A 16050-nucleotide genomic window follows, 5' to 3' on the forward strand; every position below is an offset into this window, starting at 1 on the left:
ATTTTCCTCATCACTCGTTCACCTTTTCCGTATATTGTTTATTGTATCGCGTGCAAACTTTTCCGTCCACCGATCCGTCCATGCACCAGCCGCACGTGTGGTGTGTCGGTGTGGGGTGGTGATGATGGGCGGAGTCGACGATGGAATCGGGCTCCGCCTTCCAACGACGTTCCCAGTCTATTCCAGTGCGTCTACCACATCTGTAACCTACTGGTCGGATTGACGTCCTACAACGAAAAGTTGTCATCCGTCGTCTGCGTTTGTCTACCTATTAGAACAAAATCGATCAAACCTTTACGCTGCACAATGTCGATGAAGAGGAAGAGCTTTTTCGTCAAACTGATGAAGTTGGTCGGCAAAGGAAGTGAGTTGATGAAAATTTTATGAAATCTCTGGATGTTTGATAACTTGTACGGGGCTCGTTCTCCTCCTTCTGGTCTGTTTTACACTTGGGCTGAGAGCTATGCTCTGTTGTAATGTTTGATCACCGTAAACTTTTGATTTCCTATTTGGGTTAGCTTGATTCTTGCTACCTGCCAGTCCGTTTATGTAGGTTTGGATTGTAGACCATGTACGTACGTTTGTGTCTTGAAATTCTACCAGAAAACAAATCTTGGCGACGCCTTACAGCAAAAAGTCCGAGTATTCAGACCAGTTGACCGGGTTATTGACCTAAAAGGGCGGACAATCCTTTACGGCGTACATCTTGTGACTCTTTTGGAGGGCAATGGAGAAAAGCGCATATCAAATTGCATCGGCAAACAGCGGCGACTCTTTTGCACGAGATTCCAGGAATATCTCTAAGGAGTCTGCTATTTTAGACATCCTATCATGGTTTATTTCCGTATTCATAGGGATTTGATTCGTTCCGTAGCAGCTTTTTCGACATTCATTTTGCTAATATCATGCTGTTTTACTGCAGAAAATTCCTGTTTAACCGTAAAATGTTCCCTTCAGTCACTAAGCTAAAAGTAAGTAATTCCTAGAGACATGGCGGTAAACGATCCTCTTCCTGGGTTTTTTGAGGGTCTCGTGATTCGGGTAGATTTTTCTTGCGTTCAAGGATTTTTAAAGAGTTTCCAAACAAAATCCTAGCACTAAAGTTTACACCAGTCCTCCTGCTGTTTGGACGTTCCACTATCTTTTTTTTCCTAGGAATTTTGACATAGTCATTTGAGTAGTCTTCGGGAAAAATTATCCTTTTCTCTACGACCATTTTTGCAGAAATTTCTCAATCAGGATTAAGAGTACAGTGAGGCTTACGATCACGTTCAAATGAACGTAGCAGTTGCTTATTCCAGAATTTGCAGCAGCAGTGTTTTCCAGGCTACAACTCTTCCCTTTGATTCAAACATTGTAAAGAATAGAAAAATAATTGGCCCGAAACTGCACTATGTAGAAGTGTGGGCTAATTCTCTGGAAACCAAGGACTTTCTTGGATATGGCGTCGGGCAAATAAACCATAATTTTTGGCTCTTCCATTCCACCGTACATTCCATGTCCTCCTTCCTCCGCAGTATATGGCTATTGTTCATTTCCTTAGTTAGGCTTTTGTTCTTTTATTTTCAATGCAGCAACTTTCGACGAGGATGATAATGGCGATGATGGAAAGGAGGGGGAGAGGCGGTCGGGGGGTGAGCAGCCGGCGGCGGTGCTGGTACTGGCTCATCAACAACCCTCATCGGGTACCCCCAGCTCTCCACACGTCATTATTGTTCACCTCACTAACTGTTATTCGTTTCATTGAAACAAATATACGTTAAAAATATCAGCAGAAGAGATACGATAAATCATTTGGTTGTACCAGCTGACCCCAGTGTCTAGGATCAGCTACCTGGAATCGCTTCTAACTTATGCACTTTCATTCTTTGCTCTTATCTCATCCGATACAACGCTATAAAATCCTTTCGTTTCGTGTTTCGTGCACGCCCGTTAACGAGAATTCACAACCACGAAACGATATTGTTGCACGAGTAGTCTTTGAACGAAAAAAAAGCCGGAGGAAATGAGCCCCAGAAACGAGCTTTGATAACATTCCAGAGATGTGATTACGCGCGTACACTCACGCGAGTAATTTCCTGTCATGATACGATTCTTTTTTTCGGCAATAGGTCCTCCCGTACTCCTCTCATTCCCATTCGCCTGTTTCAGATCAAGTACAATCGTCAAAACTGTGTTTGGCACAAATTTATGAGGAGAGAAAAAAGCAGCGACAGAGGTTGGTCGACATTTCTAACGTTTCTTGATGCGATTTCGGTTGTACTATGTAGTGCAAGGGTTTTTCCTTCTTTTCTCCACCACGAGATACCGTAATAAATGGGCTATTCGGGACGAGGCGTTAACCGAGGAGGACAAGTGTCGATAAATTGTTCTTGAAGTTTTTTTTCGCAGTGAATGAGTGGACGCATTTTGCAAAAGTTTAACCCTGTGCTTGCAGAAAATTGTTCTCCACCTTTTTCTGAAACAGCGGTAGCAAAGGAATTGTGTAAGATTTGATTCCAAAAGTGAGCTCAGTCCACTTCCTGGATTTTTAAGCTGCTGCCAGGATTTTTACTGATATCATAGCAGAGCTTAGCTTGTGCTTAGATCTATGAATTCTTAGAATTCCTAGATCTTTAAGCTGTTTGAATCCTATGTATGTTGTTTACTTGTTTGTTTTAATGTGTACATTCAATGATCTTTGGAATATTGAAAAAATAACGGGGAACGTATTGACCCATGTAGATAAACAAACTATCTGGAACCATAGCAAACCAAATTATAGGCGTAAATTCACGTGAACTCATGAGTAAATACAGTAGTAATCGAGCGCTTATCACGTCAAAAGACTAAGTAAAATTCACAAAAAAAAACAATGATGGAGACTTGAAATTAAAAAGGGCAGATCTGTTTGCCTCTTTTTAGAGGATCCATTTTTTTGGATAGATTTTTAGGACTAGGTTTATACTTGCTTGGATGCTCACAATTCAATTTTCTTCGATTTTTCGGGGAAATAAAGTTCTTTTTTTCTAAAACTAAAAAAAAAAACTTTTACTTTCGGATTCAGCGTTTCCGGTCTTGAAAAGGGAATCAAAGCCAAATTTTGAAAAAAAATTCCAACCTTGGCCTAATTTTCACTATGTTTTGCTGATTTTTCATTATGATCAGCGTGATCAACCTTGCATAATTTTATTTTTCTCTTCTACTCCCCCTATCTCATTGTTTTCTCACACCAAAACAAACAACAATTGATTAATGTGAAGCGAATGATACGATCAGCTGACCATGTGACCGATCATCACACATACACAGATTCCACAAAGCGACAATCTTAGCAAGTATAAATTGGATTCTCCGGCACTTATGTACATATAGCGTGTAGAAAATTCCTCGCAAAGTTTTTTTTTTCTCATCGAGATGGTATGGTTTCCATCGGAAAACTGCTCGTGACACGAGAACTATACGAACAAACGAGAAATGAATACTTTTTATCGTACTGAGCGAATGGGCACATGTGGGTCGTTTTATGCTTAGAGTACATATGGAAAAAAGGGCATAGCACGCATGTGTTATGGCTCCGACGGCCGTAGCAGAAGACATTTTGCGTTGATGAATTAATGTGCGTTACTTTATGGACTGAACTACGTCCAACTTGTAAAAATGCACTACATAGTATCCAGAAATTTATTTCTCTTGAATTCGGGACGCATTTTTCCTCAACGTCTCCTTTTTTTCAGGTCATCTCTCTCCTCACATCTAAGTCATATTGAACCAATGCCGACAATTCTTGAGGAGGATGAGTCTCCGTTCACCACCTATGAGGAGTACTCACGAATTTAGGTCCCATCCATCGATTTAGATGTAGTTGGGACTGGAGTTCTCTACTTTCTTGCACATAGTTGAAACGATTAGCGTATATGACTTATTCGATACGATAAGTACGTTCCTACATATACATACGAGGTACCACCGTGCGGTTTATCGGTGTTTGTACTGATGAGTGAGAGTAATTCACCGAACACATGGTGAAGAAATCCTTTGACATAGAACACTACATACACAGAAACAGCCGTTCTCTCTATCCTTCTCCATATTTTATTTGTTTTATTTTCGGGTTCTATTATATAGTCGTAAATTAATTCGCTGCTATGTCTATCGTAAATGAGATCAGATCGCTGCATAGCAGCAGTGTTCCTTCAGTTTTATTCATTTTCATCACGACTTTTTCTGTGTCCTTCCCGATTCTTTACTCATCATAACGGGTCCGATTTTAGCAATTTTGTTTTTTTTCTTTGTTATGATGTACATAGCAGTGTTCCCTATTGCTAAATGTATTCCTTTGAAAAATAAACTTTAAACTCTCATATGGATGCGCATGTTACATCTGGAACTGAAGAAAAGAGTAAATGTTTGGTAAAAAAAAATCGCTTGCAGATGAAATCCTAGAGGAATCCTAGAGAGAGTTTGCAGAGAGCAGAGGCACTATGTTGCCATCTGCACCGAGCACATGAGAGCACAAAAAAAAAACCGTCGCCCCGCAAAAACAACACCCCGGAGACATTATTGAAGGACATTTGTCGATAAATGATTGAAAATGGTCAACGATCTCGTTCGAATGGCGGCAACCGTTTCAGAAATGATCGTTTCATGTCATGTTGTGCATCATAGTTCAAGAGTTTAGGAAGGCGCCAAAAATCAAAATGGCCCGTCAAAAACCATGCACTTCAATTCTGATGGGACCTCGGTGCAGTGCTGGAGAACCAGATGTATTCTTGAGGATGAATACTAAACTTTCATGTGGATGAACTAACACTGAAAAAAGCGAGAAAAAAATCGACAGCGAGCAGCGGCTGATCGCGAGGAATCCTAAGCTGGTTTTTTTTCGAGCTTTTTTTTTCAATACTAGCTCATCCATATAGATAATTAGGATTTGGCTCTAAGATGGCAGCGCGTATTATGGAATGTTGACGATGTTGGGATCTCTAAGTGAATAGATGCAGGGGTAAGGGTGTAGTTCTAACCTAATCTAATTGTATCCGTTTAAGCAGAGCGTGCAGCATCGAAATGTATTCGTCAGGGAGCGCTTTCTTGGGAAAGCTTGTTTTTCCTCAACCCTGCGACTGCTTTTTTTATCCGGTCCCCTGTCCTCACGGCCCCACCCACTCTGCCGTTTCGGCCGTTCCGCCGATTCCGGTTCTTCATCCTAATCTCCCGAAACTTGCCTTTACGCCTTTTAAACACAGCCATAACCATGTGGCGTCTTTCTTATGTTTAATCTCCAAGTATTTTGCTTATCCTGGATCAAAGAGACTCTTCTCCGACAGGAATTAGAAAAAAAAAGAAAAGAAAAACACCCAGTCAGCCACTTTCGCCGCTCGGACAATGTCTGCGAATCCGAAAAAACAATGTCTGTGTTCACCATCACCACGTGGTCACCTGGACACTGTTCCGATGTTCACTTCGAGGATTTTGGTTACGTTCAATAACAAAAACATTTGTCATGAGAATTTAAAAATCAAAAAATGTGAGACCCAATATTTTATTTATGAATAAAAATCGATTAGCGGATTGAAACATGTTCAGCACATGACAGCAGCAGAAGCGAAAATTCTAGAAATTGTTTTCCTGGGATTCAGCAGTTCACCATTGTCGCTTTTCTTCGATTGTCCGCCCCGTTCTCTTTGTAAGGAAGCAAAAAGCAGCACAATTACCTGCGACCCAAAAGCGATCCCGAAATTGCTTCTATTTACTGGGCTGAACGCGGAACAAAACTGGTAGCTGCTACTCGTGCTCCATAAACAACTAACCAGGAACCATCGAGAATCAATGGAAACACAATCATCTCGATCTCATCATATACATTAGAGTATGTATTGATTGATCACGTTGAACAATACGATTCGAATATTTTTGCTTTGTTTACAGTTGCTTCTTTTTTTCAACTCACATACCTCTTAACAGTATTTCCGACGTGAAAATCGAATCCTATTTTGCACATGAATGACGTTCTTTTTTCTCTTGGTGCAAAATGTAGATCACTGCACTTTTCCACGGACCACATGACTACAGAACACGACAGGTTCATCGGAGAACGATCACAAATGCGTACCGATCACTGGAATACAGGATGCGACACGAAAAACTCCCAAATTTCAAAAGAAGATTGAAGAAAATGCTAAGAGATATCACTAAGAACTTCCTATTCCTCCAATATTTAGAATATTAAATTTAAAAAAATAGAAAAGTTGTTGAATGATATCAAAGTATCATTCAGTAGATGTTAAATTTTCTACTTTAAGTTTAAAAAAAAACTTCAAACAACTAAGGAAATGATGAGGGTTTCCAAAACCCGTAAAAATTATAAATAGAGCCAAATCAATATGAATCAATGTCAAATCAATATCATACAATACCAATATAAACCAAAAAACCGAACATTAACAAGTGTTTGACACTAAAGACAGCAAAAAGTATTCGCAGTCCTTTCTGGGTGGATATTCTTTTCCTTTGTTTATTTGTTTATTCCTGTACCACTTTAAAATTCGTGAGGAACTGTGAAATTGCGAAGCTTGGTGGAAAAAATGTAGCCGAACACCTCTCCATTACTCAAGAATTTTAACACTGGTGTTAACGAAAACTCGTCCAATCTGCACACAAGGAAGGAACGAGTTGGTGGGACAGACAAAGGGAGGAGCCAACGCTACAATCCAAACGTCTCTTCCGTACGCAACGGACGTCACGAATCGCTTCCACCAGCGCGCGTTTCCGCCAGTCCACCAAACTTCGGATGAGAATCCGGGAGTAATGCGATCTTTAATAACATCGACAGCTATATCGGGTTAGTTAGGAAAGTCGCTCTATTCATAACTTTCCGCCCCATCTTTCTCCCGCTATGGTATTCCCGGTCAGCCGCAAACTCGTCCATTTGCGTATGCTGCCTATCCGCCAATCAAGATGGACGGCGGCGCAGATGGAACTTGGCAGTGAGCCAAATTGATCCGTAGTCGCTCCATAGGTCGCAACAGACTGCAGCGCTGGCTCATATCACATAGATTGCTTCCAAATCGACAATATTTTGCTGGATTTGCAGGAATGATGGTATTTATAGTGTATCCAGGTGAATCACCACAAAAAAAAATCACTTACGACTAATGAAACAAACACGGGGATTATCCGTCGACAAACACCTACCTCCTCTTTAACGATGAGACGATAGCCGATTTAGAAGCCCGATATGTACTTGGTTAATAAACTACTTATTGAGGACAATGAGCAGGAAAAAAGCAGGGAAATCAGGAAGAGCACAACATTTCTTCGTTGCTACTTCCCGAAATAAATGGCGTCAGAAAAAAATCCAGTGGGAATTGGAAAGAAATCCCTCAAAACGGTCCATATTCTAGAAATTTCTTCTGAACTTCTAAAACATGTGCCGCTTTGAAATATTCTGAAATTTCTGAAATTCGCCGTTCTTCTGAAACTATGAATGAAAAATCTCTGCAAATTCTTTTTCGTTCTCGTTGGACCACTGTCGTTAAAAGACTCACAACACCATTCAATACTTTTGAAACGCTTCTGAATGTTTTGCTAACCCAAGAAAAGAAAAAAAAACAAAAAAAAAAACAGTGGGCTGTGAAGTAGATGCGTATTGATTAGCGGCTTATGACGCCTATTCTATGAATGAAATTTGGCTCCACTAAATTGACTGCATAAGAGGAGGTGGAGAATTTTCTTCAATCGAACAAACAGATGCAATACAATCACTTATCCAGAGCATCGTGAGATCCTTCTCTGAACTTTTCGTTCCCCAAATGTTCTCCTTCATTTGCATCCAAAAATCAAGGATCTATTCATCAATTGTGTCTCCTTCCGGAGCAGCACCAGCCGACGGAAAAACTGCGTAGCCGTCGCGCTTGTGTTGACGAAACATCGGAATTTAGTGCACGACCTCATCTCCGCATGACTCCACCGGGAACAAAAATGAAAAATGATCGCTCCATAAGGTAATCCATCAAGGGTTCAAGAAAGGGATCTTTTAGAAATTCTGGAAATATCTTTGCCAAATTCTGCAGAAATTTGGTTTCTTATTCAAGTGCAAAATTAGATGCGTCAAAAAATTCAATCGGTTTAAGTAGCTTTTTTTCGTGTCACGGGTAATTTCTGCTGTTCAGAAATTAGTGACCAATCATATGCGCAAAGCAGAGAACAGGTTCCAAAGAGAGAAAAACAATATCGTGAAAAAAAATCATTATTCACCACATTATGAGAAAACATGTTATAGAAATTTTTTTGTTTTATGCTCGTGACCGCAACGCATCCGCCGTAATTCATGCATTTCGTCTGGCGCCATGCGCGATGCGTCCGTCACGCAAAATTCTGAGGCCCTAACGAATATGCGTTGTCGCTAGAACGCACATCATCTTCAAATAATCCTTTTAGCCGCAAAATATGGTACATAACTACGGTAAAGGGGTAGTCGTACACGAAATTGTAGATTTCGAAGGATGACCTGCAAGTTGAACGAAAGAGGGCTTCTCGATTGCTCCGAGAACGAAAAGTGACGAGTATAAGCGATCGGAGACAAATTTTTGAGGTTTAGGACTATATAGGCAGTCATGTGACAAATTGGGTCCCATTGAGTCATGCGGTTCTCTCAAAATTCGTTTAATATATGTATATCGATCTAAGAGATGCTGCCTCTGATACTGTGGTCATTCGCAGACGTATAAAGAATGTTTATCCTACGTATTATTGATGTTTTTTGTTTATCACATCTCAAAACATCTCGGATGTCAGGAATCGTGGAAGGAGATGCAGCAATGACGTGTGATAGTAGGAAATCCGCCCACATTTGCATTCTTAATGTATTCCATGAATAATCTTGATGTATACACATTTAATCTCTTCGTTCGAAGATCACAAAAATCAGATGGAATTATGCCAGGCGGGAGCAAAATGCTCACGTGGGTTCAGTTTGTAGCCGGCGAGATGAGATCGGCCAGAGAACAGCACATCCAGAATCGAGAGAGTTGTAGACTTTTTTTGTGACTTTCAAGGAGAAATTCTGTTTGTTTGTTTGTTTTATTTTGTTTCCGTTTTGAAAATTTAAGACGAAGAGAGGAAAGTTTGTAAATATTTCAAAAAAAGAAAAAGAAATTGGATTTGGAGAACCGCTGCAATTTATGGCGTCAAAAAAGTCGAAAACATTAAAAAAAAAAAAAAAAAAAAGGATAAAAAACAGGAACACAAATTCTGTGGACATTAAGTGGAAAAGAAATAAAATAATACAAAAAATAGAAATAGAAGTGTGAAAAGTGTTATTGTAAACGTTCTTTTCATGTTTTCTCGATGTTTTATTTCCATATTTTTTTAAAGCATGGATAAAAGTTCTTAAATACAGTTCTATGAGCTTGAAAAATATATTTCATATGAAAATGATATGAAAAGTGTAAACGTGAATATTTAAGAGGAGGAATAAGAAAAATTGACATTTGAACTGGTAAATGATTGGGAAATGATTTGTGGCAAAAAAGTAGTAAGTTATGGAATAAAATAAACTATTATGGAGACATTATTACATCATTAGCATTCATTCACTTGATTAATTATTATTAAAATTAATATAATAACTTAGGAAAAATATTATATTTATTTTTTCACATGTGGTTCACATTAAATTCATTTTTTAGCTTATTCCGTCAACAAAATGCAGGAATGAGCCGTACATGCATTCCAATTTAGTCCAGTAGTTCTTTCGGGAATGACTACTCCGCTGGAAGAAGGAATCATTTCCTGCAGAATCCGCACGCATCATTTCCGCTGGTTGGCACTGAGCATAACGGCTAGTAGATGAGGATATTTTTGGAACGGGAATGTTCTATTTTTACGGAACATCGCATCGTATATTCAGTTACCTAATCAGCATTGGTGAATGGCAAGCGGGCGTGGGCCGAATTGTTCATGAGTTACTGAAGTCATAAAATATTTATCCTTATGACGTATGAGCGAAAAACTTGGGTTGCAGGGTCGCATAAACGCACAAAACCGTATGAAGGATTCTTTATAAACGTGATTTATACCTAATACAAAGCAAAAATGAATCCCAAACCTATTCTGAGCAGCAATTTTGATAGCGCCTGCGAGAACTGGTCCCCAAAATCTAAACTACAACTAGTCAATTCTAAAATCTTATCAATCCATCAAATTACTATTTTTATTCTCGTCACTAGGATTCTTTCAGATTTTTCTTCCTCTTTGTAAGCGGTCAGATGATCGCAACCAAAAACTATTTTATTCAGACAACTACGTAAGCAGATAGGCACAAGTGATCACCTTGTTGACAACTCTCTGAAACCGAAACATTCACTGTTTTATCGAATATACAGCATTTATGACGTGAATATATAATTTATCATTTCGTCAAAATAACATTCCAGTCTATTTTCCATAAATTATGCCCTTTTTCGCTTGAGTTCTATGATAGAATTCGAAACGAATTCACGTTTTATGGGTTACAGACGAAAAACATATTTGTCGCTAGAACTAAAGCCTAGATGATTGTTTTTTCATAGTTTTTTCCTTGATTCTTTCATGAACACTCATAAATAGTTCATGGCTGAAAAGGATCTCATCAAAGAGTCCATAGTGAGCAGAGATTGTTGCAACTACACGCTGTCTTAGCCTAACTTGATTCCCAACATTTTTTTGCGTGGGTGTAACGTTGATTCCATCCATTCCATTTGCTCATTGTTCCAATTTATCAAAAGCCGGAACAGTATCATTGAAATCTTCGTTTAAAGGATCCTCCGGGTAGGATGAGGATGTTGGGATTTTTCCACGCAAATGTGTAGAGTAAGAGGCAGATCACAAATATTAACGCGATTACACTCACGTCCCCTTAGTTATCATGAAATACGTCGTGGGAAACGGTCTCGGCGATCAAATTTCCCTACGACGCATCCAGTAACGTCTCATATCTGCCTGCAGAGGTGTACTCGCTACTAGGTGCCAAGTGGGAAAACTTGATCACAAAGACCTTTTCCTACACCGTTTTGCAGCACAACTAGAAGAAATTGAGCATGATAGCACTCACACTTGTGATCTACACCCCTAACTCTATCTTCTAGTGGAGAAATCTAAACATCGTCAATCTCGTGGTACGCTGCCTTTAGGATGAGTTTTCTTAACGGGTTCTTGTAAATGTTTTTGCTTCACCTGACTCAATCGAAAAATTTTGTTCAGTTCTCTGATCGCTATTCAGTCGGGTGAAACGTAACCGTGACTGTTACTACCGCCGGAAAAACATTTTCCTTATCTTTCGCCTGTTTACATCTATCACCCTCACGCCGCACTTTTCTTCAAGATCACGTGGCGACGAATGATATATGCTTTTGAAGCAACATTGCAGATAAAGACGTGAAAAAGGACACCACGAACATGTCACTATTGTCATTTATTTTTTCGTCGAAAATAGGGCAGGATAAGCCAGAAGCGTAAACGAAATTGGAGACAAGAGATAGAGGAATTGAGGAGGGAACCACTGGATTCACAAATGTGGATTTCCATGAAGAAACGAAAGGTTTTCTCCTATTCATTCGTTTCTTCTTGGGACTTTGACTTCTTGTTGGATGTATCCAGCAGCTCAGAGCAGTTTGCTTAGAACATAATATTAAAATTTCTCGAAAATTTAGGAATATTAGCAATATTCGCTGACAAATCGAATTTTGTTCACTTTTTTGCTTTGTGTTAAGGCTTTGATTCATGTTTTATAGGCACTGCAAAAACAACAAGAAATCAATCAATAAACGTCCGAAATCGACCGAGTATTCTCGATAACTAAAAGCTTGACATCTTACATACAAATTTTACGGATAATTCGGTCAGAGATAAGCACACAATCCGTGACTGATCAAAAATTTCGTTGGTTTTCTTTCAGTGATGATTTTTCCTCTGAATCTGTGGGCGCTGAGGAATTTACTTTCAACTCATTCTTAGAGAGCGAATGGGAAACATTCAGTGAGAACCGATCCAGAAAAAGCTTCAACGAAATTAGAATTGATATAACCGCGCTCGGATCTTTAAAGGCATCACTCCACGAATCTGAGATGGTACGGATTTCAGGTGGAGTATTCGTATACGGGATGGGAGACTATGGAGAAGGGGGTGATTCCGTCCATTTCTTCCTAATTGCCGTAAAAAACGGCCCGGAAGATACGGCTTCAGGCGTTCTAGCGCACTATTTTCTACAAGGAGTTCAACTGGAGCGCGCCAGCCTTGTGCGGCACCGCATCTTCCGGGCCGTTTTTTTACGGCAATTAGGAAGAAATGGACGGAATCACCCCCCTCTCCATAGTCTCCCATCCCGTATACGAATACTCCACCTGAAATGCGTACCACTTCAGATTCGTGGAGTGATGCTTTAAGCTCTTTTGTGATCGATTCTTGTTCAACTAATAACTATATCATAAGAAAACATGTTTTGTTAGCACGGATAATCTAATTACTAATAATCGTTCGTTTTGCCAATTCCCTTGTATTGAAAGGTTTTCCTATCGAAAGGGGCATAGATACATAAATATATTAATATGTACATTTATGGATGAACAGAGGATCAGTTTCAGGAAAGGATGATTTCTAAAAGAAAAATTGAGAGAAAATTGAAAAGTACTTTAACTACTGGTTAGTAAAAAATTTTGAAAGTTGACAAATCAAAATTAGTGATAAATAATTCAATTACAGGATAACTTTGTTCCTTATTTTGTGACTGTGTTCGGTTGAATTATTTTTCCTAAATAATTTCAATATTTGTTCTTTGATAGCTTAGCTGATGGAGAAGCTTTTGCAGTCATAATAACGGGTGCTCGAACAAAAATTATATCCAATGTACAATTAAACTACAGAATTTTATTTAAACAGCTGTTTCCATCAAAACACCACGAGATTTCCGTTATACGTTACAAATACTGGAAATTGGAAATTTGTCGGGATTCCTCATATGGACATTTGCACTAAGTCAGTCAATTGTTACTGGGTCACATTTTCCGAAGAGTCAGCGAAGAGTATAAACTTGCTTTGATTTCTTTTTGCCTTACATGAAACAAAGCGCCAATGTGACTTGATGCGCAGCTAGATGCTAAATCCACCAGGAAGAGTCCTGGAATTTTCCAGGTCCAGACAACTACGAAGGATCCAAAATTGCTGCCAATTAAATTATAGGGTCTGTCTCTTATAAATTTCCTGCGGTTAAGCCATAAAATCGTAAGATGTATTATAGTACCGTGAAAGCACATTCAATTCAGTCACAAAAGGACATAAAAGCGTATTGGTGGTGCCATTGTGCCGGACAGGATAAACACGACCTCGTTCAATCCAGTTCGCCGATTCGTGAGAGCTTTTTCGTGAGACGTGTGTGAGTTCAACGTGGGTACGAATATCTCTCTACATTCAACCGTGTGGAACGAGATGAGAATTGATTATGTTCTGGTACTCGTTTCAATACGAGACAAGACTGGATGGTAGTGGTGGAAATGCACGGGGAAAGCCTCCATACACTAGGAACCAGTTATGCAAGCACACGATACATCAACATTCTGCACGCGCATCCATTGAGAATACGGAGAGTTAAATTACGTGCAAAGGGATTGTTGTTTGTTAGCAAAACGGGACGTAAGAATGTAAAAATTATTTCAAGAATCCTCTGTGTAGTGGGAGCAAATAGCTTGAAATTAAAGAAGGAATGCTTGGAGTAGAGTGTCTAGAATTACTTCAAAAAACACCTTAAAAAACTTTAAAAAACAAAAACACCAACACACTTTTTTTGTTTCAAGCTTTTTTTCTCTCTCTATCGAAGAAAAAAACCAGGAATCTTCCCCTTAGTACTGTTTCTATCATAAAAAGCTGTGATGAAAAGGAAATATTAAATTAATAATATATATATATAAATGATTTTAAAAAATGATTAAACCGCAGAAGATGTGTAACTCCTTTTGCGACTTTCATCTCAAAGATACTGAATCAAAAAAGAAGCAAAAGAAATGTTAGCATTTAAAAAAAATCAACTTGATTTTGATAAATAACAGTCATTTTACAAGCAAAATGCAAAATGAATTCCGCAGCAGAACAAATATGCATAGCTGTTTTCTTCGGTAGCAAGAAATTTTCCGAAAAGGCATCATAAAGAGATAAATTTTGCATCATTGTATAAAAAAGGAGGCAAAAACCCCGTGAAATTGCAGAGCCTCCATTATATTGTCCAGTTTCGATAGTAGTTCCAGTAAAAACAGGAGAAACATCGCATCCGCAAGAAATTCCATAATCAATACGTTCATTATGGGCGGACTGGAACAGTAACTGTCTCCCACAGGCCAATGTAAAGTAATGGTAAGATGTCGCGTTGTGTTAGCACGGATGACATATGTTCAGTTTGTTTTTCTTCGTATTCAAATTTCGCGTCTCCTCTAATGAACTTCCTCTGATGAATTTTTCTAACTCCCAAGTGATTAGGTACATATGTTGCGCATTCCCACCAGTGGAACAAGGGAACACGGATCCCTCATCAGTTTTATGGAGGTTGCCAATTAGTTGAAAAAAAGAAAAAAGTCCTACTTCGAGTTGATCCCAAAGGTACTGCGCGAGCTAGCGAGGCACCCGTGCATCATCATCGAGTGGGGCACCCGTGTCTCACACCTACTAACGGTATGGTGACAATTTCTAGAGAATCCACAAAAGGAATCCTATTTAAAGTTGATTTCAAAACTGCCCATAAAGGCTAGTGAGACACCGGTGTATCACTAACTGATGGGGTATCCGCAGATCACTCTAACTAATGAAATAGTGACACACTTGACCCACACCAGTTTCGTGCTGGCTGACAGTTAATTATCTCAAGAAAAAATCCCAGTTGTTAAGCTGATGTTCAGCTACTGTAGGAAAAAAACTAGTGAGACACCTGTGTATCACCCACTAGTGAGGCACCCGTGTATCACCTTCACTAGTAGAACAGTTAGTTTTCTGAGAGGGTTTGAAACAGAACTGACCACTTCATACTTCCGTTTACAAGTGGGCACAAGTTAAAGCATCTGTGTCTTGCACAGAAGGTGGTATGTCGTCGCCGTCGCCCAGAGAAATGTAGGTGCCGACTACATTTCGACCATGTTTCGTCTTGAATATGTTTTGGTTGATTGTTTTGGTTCGAGCTTTATTCATTGGTGTTGAATAGTTTAATTTTACAACGTCACGCTCTTATAGTTCACATAGAATCATTTATAAGTACGACGAGAAGCGAAGAGAGCGTAAATCGCGCACGCATGACCGCATCGCGGGAATAAATTCATTTCGTTTGTTCGTGAAATGAGCCAAACAGGAGACATTAACGGAGTAAGTAATATTAGGGAAGAGAGCTTATGTTCTACAAACAGGCTTTTTTTTTCGACTTTTGCATTCTCCAATGCCTAAATTAGAAGCTGCAAATTAGAATGGTTGCACCACCTCCCTACTTCTGCAAAATGTAGAACACCTCCGGAAAAAAGTGGTCATCAATAGAAAAGATGACAAAGGATGACCCACACAAGAAGATAATGGATCCCCTCCGATTATAGGAACGTTATGGCGCAATACGAGCTAAAGACATTTAGTTCGATGTCGTTAAACGTGTCCGTGCAAAAACAAGAGAATGTGCGGAAGTGAATCCTTGCTCCACCTACAGACGCTGCTACAAGTCATGACTTCTAGCTTTCGGTGAAGAATCGCATCAAAGCCAAGATAATTAACGCCACTTTCTCCATTTAACGGCAGCGTATCATGAAATTTCCAGTGTCTAGATTTTTCGTGAACAATATAAAATTCGGATTAAAAATTACGAATACGAGTGTGGTCATGCTCAACTTCTCCCTATCGTCACAGGAAACGGTGTCGGAAATGGCGTTAATTTCTTCGAGAAGACGCGTTCGAACGCGCCACCTTTGCACAAGTGCCGCGTCCACGAGCGAGCGATCGGAAATCACTGAGGTCTCCTCAGCAGCCTATTCAAGCAAAACCAATGAATAGGCTGCTGAGGAACCGAGGCACGAACGCTCT

General features: G+C 39.5%; 1 protein-coding gene across 1 annotated transcript; it reads left to right on the plus strand.

Annotated features, from left to right (window-relative positions):
- Positions 1 to 306: 306 nt before the first annotated feature.
- On the plus strand, positions 307 to 3819 carry RB195_013058 (uncharacterized protein; the record flags this gene model as incomplete). Its single annotated transcript, XM_013440797.2, has 3 exons — positions 307 to 364; positions 2152 to 2218; positions 3717 to 3819. 3 exons carry the CDS (start codon positions 307 to 309, stop codon positions 3817 to 3819), a joined length of 228 nt encoding a protein of 75 aa, XP_013296251.2.
- Between the last annotated feature and the right edge of the window lie 12231 nt (positions 3820 to 16050).

Source organism: Necator americanus, chromosome V, assembly GCF_031761385.1.
Source record: "Necator americanus strain Aroian chromosome V, whole genome shotgun sequence".
In the NCBI taxonomy this organism is placed as follows: Eukaryota; Metazoa; Nematoda; class Chromadorea; order Rhabditida; family Ancylostomatidae; genus Necator; species Necator americanus.